Genomic DNA, 17,627 nt, shown 5'->3' on the forward strand with positions numbered 1-17,627 from the left:
AAAGGCACTACATACCATACGGTGCACTGCTCATAAAAAATAGTTTCACATGCATTTAGGTAAAGAAAAATAAACTAATGCTGTCCACCAACTCTCCCAAGAGACCTTGCAGAGAGCTGAAAGTTTAGCGTACATGTAGACAGCATGAATGCAGTTGGCACAACAAGACAACTGTTAAATTGTCAATTTTTTATTACAAATGTTAATAACTTTAAAAAAAAAAACAAACCACCCAACCAAAGACCAGTCATTTCTACATAGTATATACATACCTGCTCATCTGAAACTGAATTTCCATTAATATCTGAAGAGGGACTTATTCTATCACAAGGAAGGTTATCGTCAGACACATCAGTATTATAACCACTACCAGTTGGAGAATCTGAAGAGTTATTTGATGCAAGCAATCCACCTCTTTCTGTATCTCTTGATTTACCCATGACTCCAAACGTATTATACAATACTGCTCCAGATTGTCTTCCTCCTATAAAAGCACACATACCACCACTGTAAATGTTTCCCATGCATAAATATCTACAAGTTATGTCCCATAGAAAAGATCTGCACTGGAGGAGAAATACATACGATTTTGGTTAAATGAGATGCATTACCATTTTACAGAACGATTTATCACTACAGTTTTTATACAATTTAACAGCTAGTTGTAGAGCTCCTGATAGTTTGTTCCAAGTAGATGAAGAGTACTCACATGAAGATGTTTTTGTTAAACACTATTCCCTGAAAATAACAACTTCGATGACAGAAAATACATATATATACTGGGTTTTTTTTTTTTCTTTTTAAAGCTACCTTTCCCCTCCCAAAGCAAAACTCTGGCCCTATGTGCAGACACTTACTTATGTGTACGATTGCAAGGTCAGGATTTAAGTGATCAGTGAAAGTGTCAATTTCTACCTTAAGTTCAGAAACTGCTGAAACCAGTTTATATGAAATTATTTCATACACTACTATAAGAGGTATTGATTACTAACAGTTCGTTTATTGTATAATCTATGTAATATAATTTATTTAGAACAGACTTGTACTATTTAGTATTACCTATATTCAGCAATTTCTAATCAAATAATTGCTAAACTAGAAGACCTAATAACAGAATTGTTAGCAGTTTCATAAAACAAAATAATATAAAGCCTATATAAGCTTTACCTTTTATAGTTAAATTTTCAATTCCACACTCGAACATTATCCAACCCCACTTCTCTTGACTAGGACCAATTCGAGTTACATCTGGAACAGCTTGTTGCTCTGTTTCATCCACAAAAGCAAACTCATCCAACTCTTCCAAAGTAAAAAGAACTTTTGATTTCCCAAAAGGAATAGCTGTTATTGCACAAGTTCCAATATCTGTGAAAACAAACATATTTACCACTTTATTACAAAATGAAAAAAACTTTACATCTTCAAAAAGCTCTCTGAAGTTCACAGTGTTTTGGGAGTGGTATCCCTTTAGTATTCCTCAAACAGGTGGGGGGGGGGGGAAGAAAAAAAAAATTGAAGCATAAGCAAGAAAAAAAGAAGCACAGAAAGAGGAAGAAAAACCTTGCTCCTGGTATGTTAATATGGGCGGGGTAATTTTTAATTTCGGAAAAAAAAAGGACAGAGCAACACAAAGTTAAAGCTTCGAGGCATTCCCAATCCTAACACATCTGCCACCTTTGTCTTTTTGTAGTCATGGTTCCAAAGACATCTGTACAAACAAGCTCTTCAGATTTTTCTCCGAAACTGGCAACTGGGCTGAAATTACTTTACCAAAAAAACCCATTCCTAATAAATACCTAAGGTATAATAGCAACAAATGGCAGTGACACTGACACTGCTCTTGGATAGTGTGTTTCAGTAGAAATGCATTTGATATTAACTATAGCATACTTGAAGGATTATTTAGAAATAAAGTTCTCATTTTAATTCAAAGACTGCTTCTTGGTAGGAAGCATGTCTATATCTGTGTTAGGAGGATGTAAAGCACTAAGTCTCACTGATTCCTAAGAAAATACAGACTCAAGCAGTTTTTAATTCGTTATGGTCTTTGCTGTCTAAGATCCAGGAGGGTACTATGCCACCTTGATTTCTTTGATGTTAGGATGTAGCTTACATATAAATCCTTTCTTCTCGTGACATTTCTGAAGGAACATTTTAAATAATTTCATACCTATTACCTATTAACTCACACACAGAGCTAAATGTCAAATATCTGAGGAAAAGAACTACACTGAGTCAATTTACATCCCTTCCAATCCTCACTCTCTGCCTCCAACTTATAACCGCAATCACTTTTGAAGTATACGTGAAATGCTAAGATCCCTAGAAAGACATTTCTCGAACCTTTTAAATAGAAGATTGAGTTTTCTTAGTTAGAATTCAAAAATTACTTGGCCTTCCGGAATGTCTGCAGCATATCTAACACAGGATACTACTGCTAAGATTCTACCTGTAACTAAGTAAAAATGGAGTTAACCATTTTAACGTTCTCTTACTGCTTTTGTTCTCCTCCCATTTCATGTGCTCACTCATCTTTGCACAGTGGTGGTTTTGGGGTTTTGGTTTTTTCGTTTATTGTGTGGTTTTTAATCATACTTGCTTCACAGAGCACTTCCTCATGTCCTAAAGATTCCTATTCTTTATGGGACAGAGAAAAACAAGGCACTAACTGGTATAGATTCCATCAACATTGAATCAGTTTTAACAAAAACTGCCTCTACTGTTGTCATTTTTTCCCAGATAAGGGGTTATAGCAGCTAAATTTAATTCATAGCCTCTTGAAGGAATTTCCTTAACACAAACAAGAAGCAAGACAATCGGGTAGATCTCATTTTCAGTTTTATAGTCACTATAGTTAAAAATCTACAGCTTGTCATGCTGAAATTGCCAGTACAACTGGCACATTATACCTCCCTTGAAATTGTTAGAAAGCAGTAAGAAAGCAAGTAAGCATAATTCATTCCCTGCACCAGGTGACAAAAAACGGTAGCTGAAAAGAGATCAACTGGGAGGAAGGGAGCCCAGGCCGTAAATTTTACCAGTGTATGTCAATATTTACAATGCAACTCATCTGCCACGCAAACTGCTTAGAAGTTTGTCTTGATAGTTTTCAGTCTGCCTACATTTAAATCTAGCACTTTAGTAGAATAACAGAAAATAATTCAGAGTAACTATCCTAAACTTCTTTTTAGAGTATCTGCAAAATCTCCATGTTCAAGTGTCTTTTTATCTATGTGGATAAAAAAAGACCACAACCAAAATACAAGTTCAAGGCCAACTATAACCAATTGGTTTTATGAAAACTGACATTTCCACAATTAAAAAAAAGGCTTACCTGTTGTATCAAGGCCTCTAAGTTGTCCATGAACACGATGGATGTTCAATTTAGCAGCAATTTCTTTTCCTTTTTCTGCTCCAGCATTGGATCTCAGTGAGCCAGAAGACTGGGGCTGCATTTTACTGGTTTGGATGTAACGATCAAATGTGACAGAATTCCTCCCAGTTTCTGCATTGTTTGACATTTCCTCAACTATACCCCTTTAAATATAAGGGAGAAAAAACAATTAAGCAAATCTAAGATAGACGTATTTCATTTGATTATTTTTGTTTAAAATTTCCAGTGACATTGGCACAGCAGTGTTACAACAAATTCTTTGTAAGATAGAAGATACATATGCTTTGGTAGAAAAGTACTGAAAAATTTAATTTTATCCTGCATGACATAAGCAAGAAAGAGTTAAAACTAAAGTTCCAAAAACATTACAGAAGGGTTCCTCCACTTCTTAAAGAAACTGCAATTCTGATTAGATATTAGATGTTAATTTATAAAACACAGACAACATTTCGTTGCTTAACTCAGTCATGACAACTTTTTCAAATACTCTTCAGAACTGCAAAAAATTGGCATCATTGTAAGTCTTTGAACTAACTTAACAAGAAAGAGCCACAAATAGTGATATGTACTATTCTTACCTATTCATACGAACTTGCGTAGCAATTCTATCAAAACACAAAGCTACTAATGAAACATGAGTCACGGTTTTGCCAGAAGACACTCCTGGGGATTCATCAACAGATGCTTGTAGTAAACACAGGTTCACCTATATGTGGAATTCCCCCAAAGAGTAAAGAAATTTAGAAAAACATGTATACATTAAGTATACATCACTAATTTCCGATACAATCTTGTCTCACACTTCTCAGTAAAATGAAAAAATAAAAGATAAAACCATCACACCTAGAAGATGTAAAAACATAATTTAAAGCCATGGTAGCCAGTTATCCCTACAGCGGTTGTTATTTAACTTGCACACCTACCATAATAAAACTGAGCAGCTCCAAAACAGTCTATCCTGTTCAAAACATTAGTTACGTAGCACAAATACATAGGTTTACTTAAGCTTTTGGGGAACTAGTAGGGATGCAAAATAAGGGTAATTTCTGAGGCATGTGTCTACTAATAAGCTAAACCAAAAGCTTTTACCTTTGGTACGGTAACGTTGGCCTGAAGACCTTTAATTGTCACATTATCTTGCTTAAGTGAGAGATTGGTCTGTGCTGGTCCCTGGTTTGTTGTTCCTGTAGTGGTAGTGTCTATTTTTGTTCCTCTAATATCCTGCTTCGAAGATAACTTGGAGGGGGGAAAAAATAATTTATTCTCACTGAAACTCAGAGCTGCTAAGCTAAAGAGTAACAGGACAGTTTATCAGCACTGAAGCAGCAAGAGATTCTGACTTTATTTAAAGCACAATACCATGATTTCTAGAACAAGGACTGTAGCGCTTACAGATACGGTAGGTCTAAATCCATAAGGGTAGCAATGCTGTTCTGCAATAAACTTTCTAATGACCAGATTTCAGCTGAAAGTTTGAGTTCTGCATATACAAGTTATATAGAACAACTTATTATGAAGTATGTTACTAGTGTCCATTACACTGTGAAGTCTAAGAAATCATAAAATATAGATGTGGTCATTAACTTGGACAGAAAGAACTCCTAATCCTGTAGAACTACCATACAATTCTTTTCAAGCTAAATTAGTTTTTTAAGGTATCAGATGAACTGCAAAAAAGCCACATGCACTTTCACAGCTTACTTTGAACTTTCCTCTACCTCACAGAGACTATCTCCCTAACTACTGTAATATAATAAATAATGTATTTTGCTGATATGAATATAATACATAAGAACATAAGTTATAGTAATTTCTAAGAACAGAACGTATGATCTCATGCAAATTACTGCAGCTACTGACTAGACCGTCCAAATTAGAAAAACTTCACTTCGGTCCTGTAAGAGAGATTTCTGGTAACTGAAAGACAGTATATAACAGCTGATTAGAAAAATGCACGTATATTAGGCACGAGATAAAAATAAATATGTATTCCAAATTAATACAGCATTTAGCTATTATACCTCAAAACACTGAATTGAAGTAAAACTTTTTCTATGTAAAATACAGAAAACAATATTCTTTCAAATCTTTGTGCATTTTTCTTGTTCCCTTTCTTACATTTTCTGAGAAGCTTGTTTTGCTGTTCTGTACAGCATCTCGAAGAACTTTGCAGTGCAGATCATCAACAATTGCTGCTGGGTGTCGAGAGCTAGCACAATGCACCATTGCTTCTATATACCTGTGAGAGGAAACAAGCCCACAACAGACCATTTAAACTTGCAGTTTCACGTGGCATGCCATCAATAATGTTTAATTAACACTACAGAGAAAAGAAAAAAAATTAAGCACTGACAGACATAAAGGGCACTTCCCAGGTCAGCATAACATTGTTCTGGCTTCTTCATGGGAAATGCAGAGTTACATTCACTGGGTACAAGGCCCTACTGTTCCATCAGTCACATCATTCAATCCTTTTATCTAAAGCTTTGCTGAACAAAACAGCTTTGATTTTAGAAAATTTTAGACATAATCAATTAACACTGCAGTAGTAAAAGTAGAATTAATTACCTATCCAGTGCCTCTGCTACAAGAGGAGTCAGAACTACATCTACAGTTCCTTTTACTTCCACTATTGCCGTTGTCCGTGTCTGGAAGACAGGGTGATCCAACGTCCATTCTTCAGTTATTGTTTCATCATCTGTATTTTCTGCAGACTTCTTTTCCAAAGGAGTATAAGGTGTACTAAACAAGTCAAGTACATATTAATAATGTAGGTTTGTAAAAGAAATACAAAAGTGTCCTGGTATCATTGTAATTCTTAAAAGAACACATATAATGGCAGGTTTCTTCTACTGCACAGCTTAGAAAGCACACAAACATAATCCCAGGGCAAGGCCCTTCCCTAGATTCAAGTTCAGCTTTTGGCAACGCAATGGACACTTGCCATAAGCGCCATAAGCACCTTCCAAATTCATTTAAATTAAGTTGCAATTCGTAATCTTGAAAACATGAGTGAAATCATTTAATGCTTTCCCAAGCCAAACCCAAACATTTTGTAATAGAATACTCTGTTCTAAAATCGATCTGTGCTGAAAACTACCACTACAAATCAAATTTTGGAAGGGCTAGCAAGAGCCAAAAAATATTTAGCAAGAGTATGAGGAAAATACTACTTTTAAAAAAATATGCTAATAATGTTATGCAGTATTTAACTTACTTAGATGTTGATCCTGTAAGCTGCATGCCTCTGTCCAGTAATGAATTAGCTGTGAGACCCTGTTTAACAATCTAAGACAAAAGTGCAAAAATATTTATTACATTCTTTCTATATATGAAAAAAATACCCAAGGAATCTTCAAATAAAGATTCTCCTTACAGTTCTTTTCTTAAAAGAATCCCTCATGTGCAGATTCTCCCAATACAGTATAGAGAAACTCCTAGGTTTATTTTTCTTAAATGACTTGAGAGATTAGATTATGAAGTTTTTATATAGATAGTGACTAATTTCTTCAATAAAAAAAAGACTTCAAATAATAATTTACGAAAGGCTTGCATGCACACAAAGCTTTTGCTGCGAAGTGATAACAAATTAAATTCCAGAGCTTAGGCACCTATTTTCTACCAAGTAATTTCCATTATTTTACAAAAATCATTCACTAAATCTGAGTTTCAATTTTACTTTGAAATAAAGCATTTACAGCCTCGATTATAAGTATTAAATGTACTGCTACTGAACTTCTGTGTAATATATATTTTAAACAAAACTCACATAAATATCCTTCAGTTGCATATCATTCAACAGGCAGCATTTTTAAGTGCAATAATGACAATTCAGAACACACATCTTATCCACAGAATTCTAACTCCGTCTTTTCTTTTCCACAACCTCCCAGCCACACAGCCCATGATCTGAAGTTAGAAATCCAAGGTATTCCTTAACCAAAAGCAAAGAAGTCCTAAGTTTCTCATAGCTTTATTTACACAACAAGTGTACTAAGCAATTTTAACTTCTTTTGAATTCTTATCCCTTCTCTACTCCTTCTTCCTCCATCTTCCATACCTTAAACGTTGGGACAGAAAGTTGTTCAAAAGATGACGAACTTTCTTCACTCGTTGGCGTATCAAGGTCTAAAGGGCGATGTAATGAGGATTTTGAAGTTCTTTTGTTAGTTGGATGCTTTACTGACCAGTTGATCACCTGGAACTGTGTAAGATAATTTTGGTAACATGCCATTACAGGCTGCTGGGAAGTTATTTGCTCGCTTTCAACAGTCTTCTCAGATTCCATGACATACATGTTCTCAACATGCTCATCTTCTCCCAGAGCCGAAACAAACGAAGCCTGTGAAGGATGAGTCTTAATTGGCAATGTTTTAACATCTTGACTAATTTCTCCATGGATCGTGCTTGTTAAGGGCCCTTCTACACTGTGATAAATAGACCCTCTACTATATTCAATTTTCTGAGCTTGCTTTTTTCTCTTCTTCCTCCCTGGATAGGTTCCTGGACCTTCATCACTACTTATTGGCTCAAACTCTTCTGCTGCAGAAAAATAAGCTTCGCTATCAGCCATTGACATACTGGAATCCATTGAGCGATACTGGTGAAATGAGTTTGAATCTGCAGATGGAGTATATGGAAAAGAACCAAAGCTCCTCCTCTGCTTTGGGGAGTCCAAGACATTCTCATCACTGCGAGACACGTCGCTGCTGAACTGCACACCAACTGGAACAGGCTGCTTGTCTCCATAGAAAGCTGCCGTGAGGCTCTTGGTGCTCCCGAGCCGGGTGGAGCAGACGGATGCTTGCCGTTTCAGTGGAGACCTCAGGGGAGACTGACCAACAGGCCTTTCCTGGTTGCCAGGGGATGCAGGGCTGCCCTCTGCACCCTCAGCTGGAACACTGGAAACAAACATTAAAGGTTCATTTGCTTATTTTATTATATAATGCTTCTCTTTTTACATTACAGAAGTTGTCAAACGCTTCAGTGATTCCATGACTTTCTATCATCATAGCAATTATTTTCATAACGCTGATTACATCCTAAATTCTGCCACTTAGTAGTCCACTTGTCTACATACAGAGGATGTAAAAACAAACATGAACGGCAAGTGCTGTTGCCTTACATGCTGGATTTTCTACCCAGATCAGGTAATCATCCCCTATGAGGGATCCAAATTTGCATTCAAACCAGGATACACATTTCAGCAGTAGCATTAGGGAACAACCAACACTTTATAAATTGCTAAATATAAGGGTTTTTTCTGTCACAACATGTTCAAGAGTCGAATTATATTTCTACCTGGATAGAGAGTACTAACCTTCCATGACCATCTTCCCTTTTTGCACCAGACAAGAACTCCTTCTGTCCCAAGTGATCCTCAGTAGTTGATGATGGGCTGTCCTTCTCACCTGCAAGCAAGGGCAGTGCAGCACTAGAACTGCTCGTTTCCTCCGAAGATGACGAGGAGCTGTGGGAGCGCAATGGCACTTGTAGACTTAGATGTTGTGCTTTTCTTTCTATTTCTATACCCACAGATCTGCAATCCCAATCTTTTCGTTTTACACCATTTCCTTTACCTAGGATCAGAAACAGAAAAGAGAAATTGAACATCTGATAACACAACTGCAATGGTGTCTTCCCTACCCACTGAAAAAAACCAACCCCTTATTAAATAAAAGCCCTTGTTTTAAAATGCATACACATAGTAGCATGTTGTACTAACAAAAATGAATAAAATCATAGCAGCAAAACATCAGGTTGTCTTGGTAGACTGCTTTCCATATAAGTAGAACACATGCAAGTCAAAAATTTCTTTTTACTCAGAAAGGAGTTGCACGTTAATATAAAAATTTAGCATATGAAAGCTTACTCACTACTTTCAAGCTCTTAGAACGGCCCATGCCACTACAAGACCTCTTGCACAAGGGCACAACAAGTACTACTCATTAATCAGAACAGGAAAGACTATAAATATTAACATGTAGTTAAGAAATTATACTTTTGGGAAAAATAGAGTAAAATTACAGTACAATGCATTCTCACCGTCTAAAATTTTAGGAATCTCCTTAGTAATTATCCATTCTCCTGGCTGCAGTAAAGACTGCCCATAAAACATATCAGATTCTGCACTTGTACTTGAGAAAGCAGAGCTGCTTGAAGGTGTCAGTTCCTCAAGTTTGAAGAAATCTAGTCCTGTTAACGTGCCACCGAAGAATCGACAACCACCAAGACAGCCACACTTGTTCTTACTTCTCTTGTTCCTCAAATTATCATCAGGCCACAAAAACCACAACCTATCCAAAGGCAGAAAACAAAACAAAAACACGACCACATCAGCCTTAGTACATTTAAATTCAGTAAAAACAAGATTAAAAGATATCACCCTCTTGTATGTGAGCTCCTATTTCACCTGGCATGAAATGAGTTAGTAAGATTTGTATCTGAAACACAGATGTCAGACATAAAATAAAGGATTAGCTCCAGAAAGGAGCAAATCACAAATGTATATGCAGTGCTCAAGCAACCGTGCTGAGGCATAGATTACATCCACCTGCCACAATATGTGTTAATGGTAACAACCCTTTCTCTCCGCATGGAGGCAAGCACTGCAAACACACTCCACACTGGTGTATGCTGCTTATGCCAGAGGCAACTGCTCTTTGGGGAGACACAAATCACAGTTACACCAGGCATCTTGTTCACAGCTGCTCATCAGCTTGCTCAGGACTCTTTAAGGCCTGTTTTCAGTTCAGCTTGAGAACAAATTTGATTCCCTCCTCTCCCTCATCTTCATTTTGGGGGATAAGGGAAGGCAGAGGGAAAAGCAAGTTTTGCCAAAAATCATATGATTTTGTATAGCCCAAGCACATTCAAACCACCAACCCCATAGCTAAGCATTCAACATACTTGAAAAAAAATTACACGATTCTGTAATCTATGTAAACAAAAAAACCTCAAAAGCAAAAAATGTTCCATCTTTAGATGAATGTATTAACTTACACACCCCAGAAAACTCAAATGCATCTCCTTCAATTGTATCTCTTACCTCTTAGTTCGGTTATCATGTGTTTCTAAGAAATGTCTCTGCACTTCATGTTTAGAAGGATGATCGGCAGCTAAAGCAATGTCAGCAGTGATGAGCCCCAAGTTGACAGAGCCAGCTTCCAGCCAATATGCCCTCCTTAATATTGGCTGAAGACCAGTTCTGCAATTGTTCACCTGCTCAACATACTGTCGCAGTTGAAAGTCTTGAATAGCAGCACTTACACCTTCTCCAACAGACTGGTTGTGGAGGTTGCAGTTTGCAATACGTATAGCACCCATCTGAAAACATGATTTAAAACATGAACTCTGATTAGACATGAGTGAAATAAAGAAAGGGTAGCCTTGAACCAGTTAACACACCACCTACTACATTCCAGAAAGATCTCGATAAACTATTGTCTCCAAAACAGACAGAGAACCAGTTTTATATGCAAGCACGTGCACACTCACAAAAGAAGGCAAGCTTAGAAATTAGTTTCAGCCAGTTTTTAAGTAACAAAAATAAAATCTTTACTTAGGAGTCTCCTTTTGTAAAGGGATCAAAAAAAAAAAAGCTCAACTTTGGACAGATGTTGTAACGAACCTTTAAAAAATTAAATCATTATTAAATTCTTCACTGCCATCTAAAAATCAAGAAATCTGAAAGTTTCAAAATCAGATATATGATTTGACATGACATATATCATTCTGTGTCCTTAGTCTAAAACATTGATTATATACTTCGAATACAAAGCTGTATTAACTCTACAACTAATAAATACCTCAGTGAGACAGCCATGTTAAACACTGAAAATCTCAGGAAATTCCAGATCCTAAACCTTAACTGAGATCCATATGAATTGTCTTACAGTAGCACTTCCAAGATCACACTCCATTTCTTGTGTTGGCGTAACTCCAGGATTTTGTTGAACCAAACAGGAGGCTGCTGCTCTCCTATGAAAAGCACAGTACCAGCACGAGCCAATCCTCTCCAAAGATGAACCAGAAGTTCTTGCTTTACCCCCGCACTTAGCTGTGGAAACTGGTCACTGTACAACTAAGCCACCTGCCCACACAGTATCGATCCTCCCCGACACTGGTGTACACTAATAAAAAAAAGACATAGCCCTGCCACACATACTTAAGTCTTCAAACTTCAAATAATCTGAAGACATTGGACCAAGTTCCCGGCACAGCTTGAGTCCTCTCCAAAAAGCCACCATGAAGTACCTGAAATTTCAGATCGAGTTTTCAAACTTTTCACAGAGAAAAGAAGGAAAGCTGAAAAAGAACCTGGCCATTGAAGAGCTACCCACAGGCTTAATATTAAATTATTACTTCCCATCTCTGTCACAGACTATAAAAGAGCACTGGAAACCTTTTTTTTAAATTTGAATGAAGCACATTCAGGATATAATTTTCTACAGTGGTTCTAGGTTAAGATGCCTTTGAAAATACTGCCATTCATATTTATGCCTCCAAACACAGTTAATATTTGTGATGGTGCTTTTTAATATAGGACTCAAAAGAATTTGGAGACTCAAATGCAGTTTTTTTACTGCCACAAGGTAGCAAGCCATTCAAATGACAAGATAACATGTCCTTAAAAAATGTCTAAAACAATTACCACTTTCCTTTCAGTTAGATTCTTGCTCATACTGTGAAGCTGTCCCCAAAACCTTACATGTTAACTCTACCTTTTAAAACCAAATTTATTAATGGACAGCACAACTACTAGTCACTTATACCAGCATAGCACTTTTCTCCTTTTCTGTTGTTACCATAATTTAACTGTCTCTTAACTTATTTTTTGCTACATTGAGTAAATTATTCCAGTTTTCTCTTGTATGATAGGATAATGGAGAGAATATCAGCTCTTCTCTGCACATTCTTTTTGGAACAGAGGATACACCATGCAGTATTCTAGAGCAGTCAGGCAGTGGCACTAACACTTCTCCCATCTCTACCAAAGACAAATCTTAATTCAAACAGCTGTACCACATAAAACGATCATGAGTTATCAAGCATTGACTTGTGTGCAATCCATATCAATCATTTCCAGTTGCTGAGTTACTAGCTTACAGCACAAGTTCTTATTAGCTCTCAGATACAGACACTGAGATTTATATTGCCCAGTGTTTTCTTAATTTTTTTACACCAAACCTGCAGCTTCCACGTGTATTTTGGCAGACATCCACTCCTCCTTACCATTTTCCAAGATCATTAATGGAATTACTAAGGAGAAGCCAAATCGACCGACTCCTGGCTCAGTTCAAGCCAACCTTTTATCACTTGAATTTTCAGAAGGTTTGCTTAGTCCATTGCATGTAAGCAAGAGATAAATTCAGGTAGCTATTCTATCAGAAAAATACCAAGAACTCTGTTGACAAAGAAGTATTTTAATTGCTGTTAAGAGAAATATTTTTACCTTTATATTGGTGGCACAGCCATGTTCTACCACATACAGATCTGCTCCATCCATGGCTAAGCGTGTCATAGTGTACTTTAAGTCATCAGATGTTGGGCATGGCCCAGGGACACAGTTCATCTGAAGAAAAAGGAGAAAAAAAAGAAAAAAGATTTAAACGTACATTAGGAGTTTTAGTTTAACTTCTGCTTATCCTTTTATTTCTGTTCTGCTTAACAGAGGCCTAAAACTAGAGCAATAAAAAGTTACTTATTCTACACTATCAACATGAGCGTGAGATAGGGCGTTTCTGTGCTGAGGTTCATTTTCACTAGTGCATGTTTAATTCTGCTGTCCAGCAGTATCAGGGGACCCAGTTGGCTCTCCTGGCTTCCACCAGCAAAAGGCAAATCAAGTCTCATCTCCTAATAGAGAACATGACATCCTCCTTGTTTTGTTCCAGTTTTTGTCAAGAGATGAAAAGAGATGAAATCCAGGATTCACACTTAATATATGGCAAGCCTCCTTTGGTCTTCAAATGACTGTGCACATGGATTCTAAGAGACAAGCACCAAAAGCAGAACCCACAGCAACATGATGGTTAAGTAAGAGTCCAATGTTTAAAAAAAATTTTTTTTAAGAAAAAGGTGCATGGAGCCTATAAGCTGTCAGCTTAAGTCTCCCAGCAAAGCACTGTTTCAGCAACAGAGGATAGGGGATGAAAAAGTACCATGGAAATGTGCCAGGAGCACAAGAGGTAGTATGACCTTTGTCTCTTAAGGGACACTAGAGTATGACCTTTGGCTCTTAACTGTCACGGTAGAGGTGGGAAACTAGGCATGACTTCTGTGGATACCGTTTCTCAAAACAATTAAAAGAGCACAAAAACACTGTGCATATCCACAGAAAAATCCAGAGAGAACGGCTTTTCTTTCTAAAGCAAAATTAACTATACTTTATCAAAGGGAACATCCAATCTGACTATAAACTCCATGTGTCTTTATAACTTTTAAGCTGGATTTCTAAACTGTTCCAAAGAACTTGTGCAAATATAGCAAACAATTAAGATGGATGAAAGGTTACCTTAGAGTCACAAAACCGACGATCAATTCCATGCTGGCATATTATTACAGATTTTGGCCTTTCCAGTTCAAACTCCCGGCATACCACATGAAATACAAAGGTCTGTCCCCATTCCAGAAGACATGCAAGCTGTAAGCAAGTGACAACACATTGCCTAATAATAAGTATGCAAAATGAACTTTTGGTATTCGACAGAGTACTGAAAGAACATCACCAAAGGTTGGGAGATGAGCAGGAGCAAAAACAAACAAAAGACCCCACGATAACATCCTGGCTGCACTACCTTACTTCCACTTAGTCTATTTCCTGTTATTCAAGATTGATTTTTATTTTTGCATGCACCACAACATGCAAGTCTCTATAGTTTTTCATGGAAAACACTGTGACATTAAACAATTTCCCAAATTATTTCTTAATATAAGGAAACAGCTTTTGCTATTACAGTCAATTGAGAACTTATTGTAAAGACAGAGCTCCCCTCCTTTTACCTCAAAAAAATTACTTCAAAATACTCTATTACCATTCATAATTTAAATGTCAGACTTCCTTGTATATAAGTAACAGAGTTACATTTAGAAAGCATAGGAGGAAACTGGCTAACCAGAACATTGCTGAATCTCGCTAGACCTAGTAATTAGCCTGTTGTTGATTTAAGTCTTTTTGTATAGTTAGCTCATTCATAAAGGAAATGATTCATGATTGTCTGTCTGTATTATGCGAGGGTAATGGGTTTTCTTTGGCTAGCCAAAGAAAAGGGCACTTAAAATCAGCAGTAGTTTAAATGGAATTTAATATACCTATGACTGTCCTGCACGAAATCTCTCCTCCTCCCTTTAGTGTTGTCCCTTCACAAATTCTTGCAATACATCACACTATGGGAGGAAAAAAGCCAGTGACCCTGAAACAGCAAATTCAAGTTCTGCTCCATAGCAGTACTGACAACAAAAAAGAAAATAAAAATCCTGCATGAAACATACAATCGAGAACGGCGTTGTAAGGGAAGAAAATCCTTCAGCTGCATCAAGCATTTAGAAACGTTCTCTAACCTTAGAGTACTTCGAATCAACCAAGTTCAATTTTGAAGTGTAGAGCAGTGGAGTAAATACTAAAGCTTATCCAAATCAGTGGTAGCATTTGGGGAAATACTGCCACAAAAGTCTGTATATGTAGCATGAAAATATATCTGGAGTCTATTCATTAGGTTTACTGAAATTGCTTGTATGCCTTTTTCCGACTTTATTTGCTGCAGGTGTCTCCTAATGAAATATGTGTTTAATCCTAGAAAATAATGCCAATTTTTAGAGGAGTAAGAGGATGTAGAAGTCTTAAAAAAATAATAATAAAAAACCCCACATAAACAACCCAAACAGTAACTACTAAACAGAATTTATGTACTTGCCTCATGTCTCAGAATACACTGACAAAGCAACCTTTTTTAAAGACCTGGCAGCCCACACCAGAAATAAATCGAAGCGATCTGCCTATTGTATACTTGGAGCCATTATTATATGTGGAAAAATAAAAGTAACAAATGGCAAAACTAGGAGGAGTTAGTGCTAAGACTGACCTAAGAGAATCCAATACTGTGAAAGCAAACTATGTTCCAGTAGGACCAAGCATCAGAATTTATGCAGTGAGCAGCATGACTGAGCTACCAGCCACTTTCCTGCTGAGGCCTGCCCATACTACACTCCCACAAATTATCTCATTTGTCTCCTACTTTAAAACGTGGCTTTGTCCATAGCTTTCTATGGAAAGCCAGAACTTTATCTGTAAGCTAAATTCTTGCCAGATGCTCAACTTGATATCCTTATTGCTGGCCGCATCCCTTCATGCAAATGCCAACATATCTCCAAGAACCTTACATCCAAGGGTCAAATTGCCTTTCAGACTGCTGCAATCACAACTGAATACTTCTTTTGTCCTTCCCGGAGAGTTAACCAGCAGGGGTAACAAACCCGCATCTCCAGAAGTCAGCATCACAAAATAAAAGTAACCTCAGAGGAAGTCACAGACAACTAAGTCGTGTCATACTTAAACACTTTGAACAGATTTTCCTTTCTCCTCTTCATCACATTACCTAGTTTGTGGCTGAAAGCATCCCAAAACACCTGTTCTATTTACAGAGAAGTATTATTTACTCTGTGATTAAACCACTTAAAAGTGCATGCAGATACTGTGGTTGCCTTTCTAATCAGTATTAAAGAACATTAACATACACAGATGTAACATACATGTAGTGACAACAGTATTCACTACCGATTTGTTCGTGCTCTGTTACCATCATCCTTTCAAATTCTCGTATAACACTAGCCACCCTGTTACACCTAGATTGAAGACGAATATCAGATTCAGCTCATTTAGCATCTCCTATCCATTTACAGAAATGATTAGATTTTCAAACTATAAAATTAAGGTTACTTAAGGCACAGATGCACCCAAATTAAGCCGAGATCACATGCTTTCCAAAAATCCAGGCTACGCCAGTTTTACAAGAAAGAAGAAACGTAATACTTCAAAGCTAATAGTTTCTAGACCGTACCTGTGGTGCTGTAACTTTGGCTGTAAGACTGCCAGCCTGTACGTCTATCAGCCATGCATATTCCAAAGTATCACTTCCAAGAGGCAGACCTTCCGCTGAAAACATTGCGTGAGCACGTAACTGCAGACCTGACAGGCTGATGTGACCCTCTCGAAGAACTTCATCTGCTGCAGGTCGCTGTTAAGGACAAGTAAGTTAAAGTTAATATTTGCAAAGAATACATCAATAGAAAGTGCAAAAACTGTGTAGCCAGAGATATTTCATTATGCATTCATCTTCACCTCTTAAATCCTGTTGACTTCTGTACAGCTAGACAGTCTCAAGACTTCTCAGCATTACCCACCCAACAACATATATGCAACCCTCACAGAGGAGGGGGAAGTTTTTCTAACCCAAGTTTGTTTTAGTTTTTAGCAACCATCATCAACAACCTTCCCATGGTGAACTCCACACAGTGACATCTAGACACCATGTGTTAAAGATTACTGCAATAAAATATAAACAAAGGAATTGAAAAGCATTTGAACAATGGAAGTGATCAAGATGTTAAAAACCATGACTTATGAAGGTTTGCTACTATGAGAAAGCTGACACATTATAGAAAAAAAATTAAAAGTAAATTTAAAACCCCAAACAACAAACATCAGGGGCTGTCCTCCAAGTTGCACTTTTCATCAAAGTATTTCTCGGCTACCTAAAGCAAAGCTACTTGTTTGCAGATATGAAAATACAGATGAATACTTTTCAAAAGAATATCACTCCACCAGCCAGAGAACAAATTGAAAAGATAAAAACAGCACAGGCATACACTACAAGCTTGTGACTGCATGGAGATAAGCTGTGGATTAAACCCAGTAAAGTAAACAGCAAAACTTCTCTTTCGTTCAGTTTTTTCAACTTGTTATCTTGCCTGGTTTGTTTTCCCCTGTCAGCAAATCCTCTGGAGTTGCTTAATGAAGAAGAAACATGCCCTACTCTTTTGATATCACTGGCAACCTATGTCTTGACTCAGAAACTATTTCAAAACAATACGAATGAGAAACATGAAGCAACAATACTTGCCCAGCTAGGCAGAGAGATGATTCCTGTTCTATATACACTAGTACTACGAACTTCTCACTTTAAGGTTGAACTGCGAAGTATCAAACTGCGTTTTGGAGATACGTAATATGAAT

The 17,627-nt window shown here is 37.1% G+C and overlaps 1 protein-coding gene across 16 annotated transcripts in view; it reads right to left on the reverse strand.

Annotated features, from left to right (window-relative positions):
- Positions 1 to 17,627, reverse strand: part of KIAA1109 (KIAA1109 ortholog) — a 127,675-nt gene that overhangs the window by 64,764 nt on the left and 45,284 nt on the right. For all 16 annotated transcript variants that reach the window (XM_041125566.1, XM_030038425.2, XM_030038776.2 and 13 more), the window contains 15 exons: positions 16,453 to 16,629; positions 13,911 to 14,039; positions 12,849 to 12,968; positions 10,443 to 10,720; positions 9,440 to 9,690; positions 8,715 to 8,973; positions 7,455 to 8,295; positions 6,612 to 6,682; positions 5,963 to 6,136; positions 5,513 to 5,633; positions 4,484 to 4,630; positions 3,973 to 4,100; positions 3,335 to 3,537; positions 1,168 to 1,365; positions 273 to 484 (listed from right to left, as the gene is read on the reverse strand). In XM_041125566.1, the coding sequence (XP_040981500.1) occupies positions 273 to 484; positions 1,168 to 1,365; positions 3,335 to 3,537; positions 3,973 to 4,100; positions 4,484 to 4,630; positions 5,513 to 5,633; positions 5,963 to 6,136; positions 6,612 to 6,682; positions 7,455 to 8,295; positions 8,715 to 8,973; positions 9,440 to 9,690; positions 10,443 to 10,720; positions 12,849 to 12,968; positions 13,911 to 14,039; positions 16,453 to 16,629 (3,309 nt within the window). The remainder of the gene's footprint in view (positions 1 to 272; positions 485 to 1,167; positions 1,366 to 3,334; positions 3,538 to 3,972; positions 4,101 to 4,483; positions 4,631 to 5,512; positions 5,634 to 5,962; positions 6,137 to 6,611; positions 6,683 to 7,454; positions 8,296 to 8,714; positions 8,974 to 9,439; positions 9,691 to 10,442; positions 10,721 to 12,848; positions 12,969 to 13,910; positions 14,040 to 16,452; positions 16,630 to 17,627) is intronic.

The sequence above is a fragment of the Aquila chrysaetos genome, chromosome 1 (genome assembly GCF_900496995.4).
Source record: "Aquila chrysaetos chrysaetos chromosome 1, bAquChr1.4, whole genome shotgun sequence".
NCBI lineage: Eukaryota > Metazoa > Chordata > Aves > Accipitriformes > Accipitridae > Aquila > Aquila chrysaetos.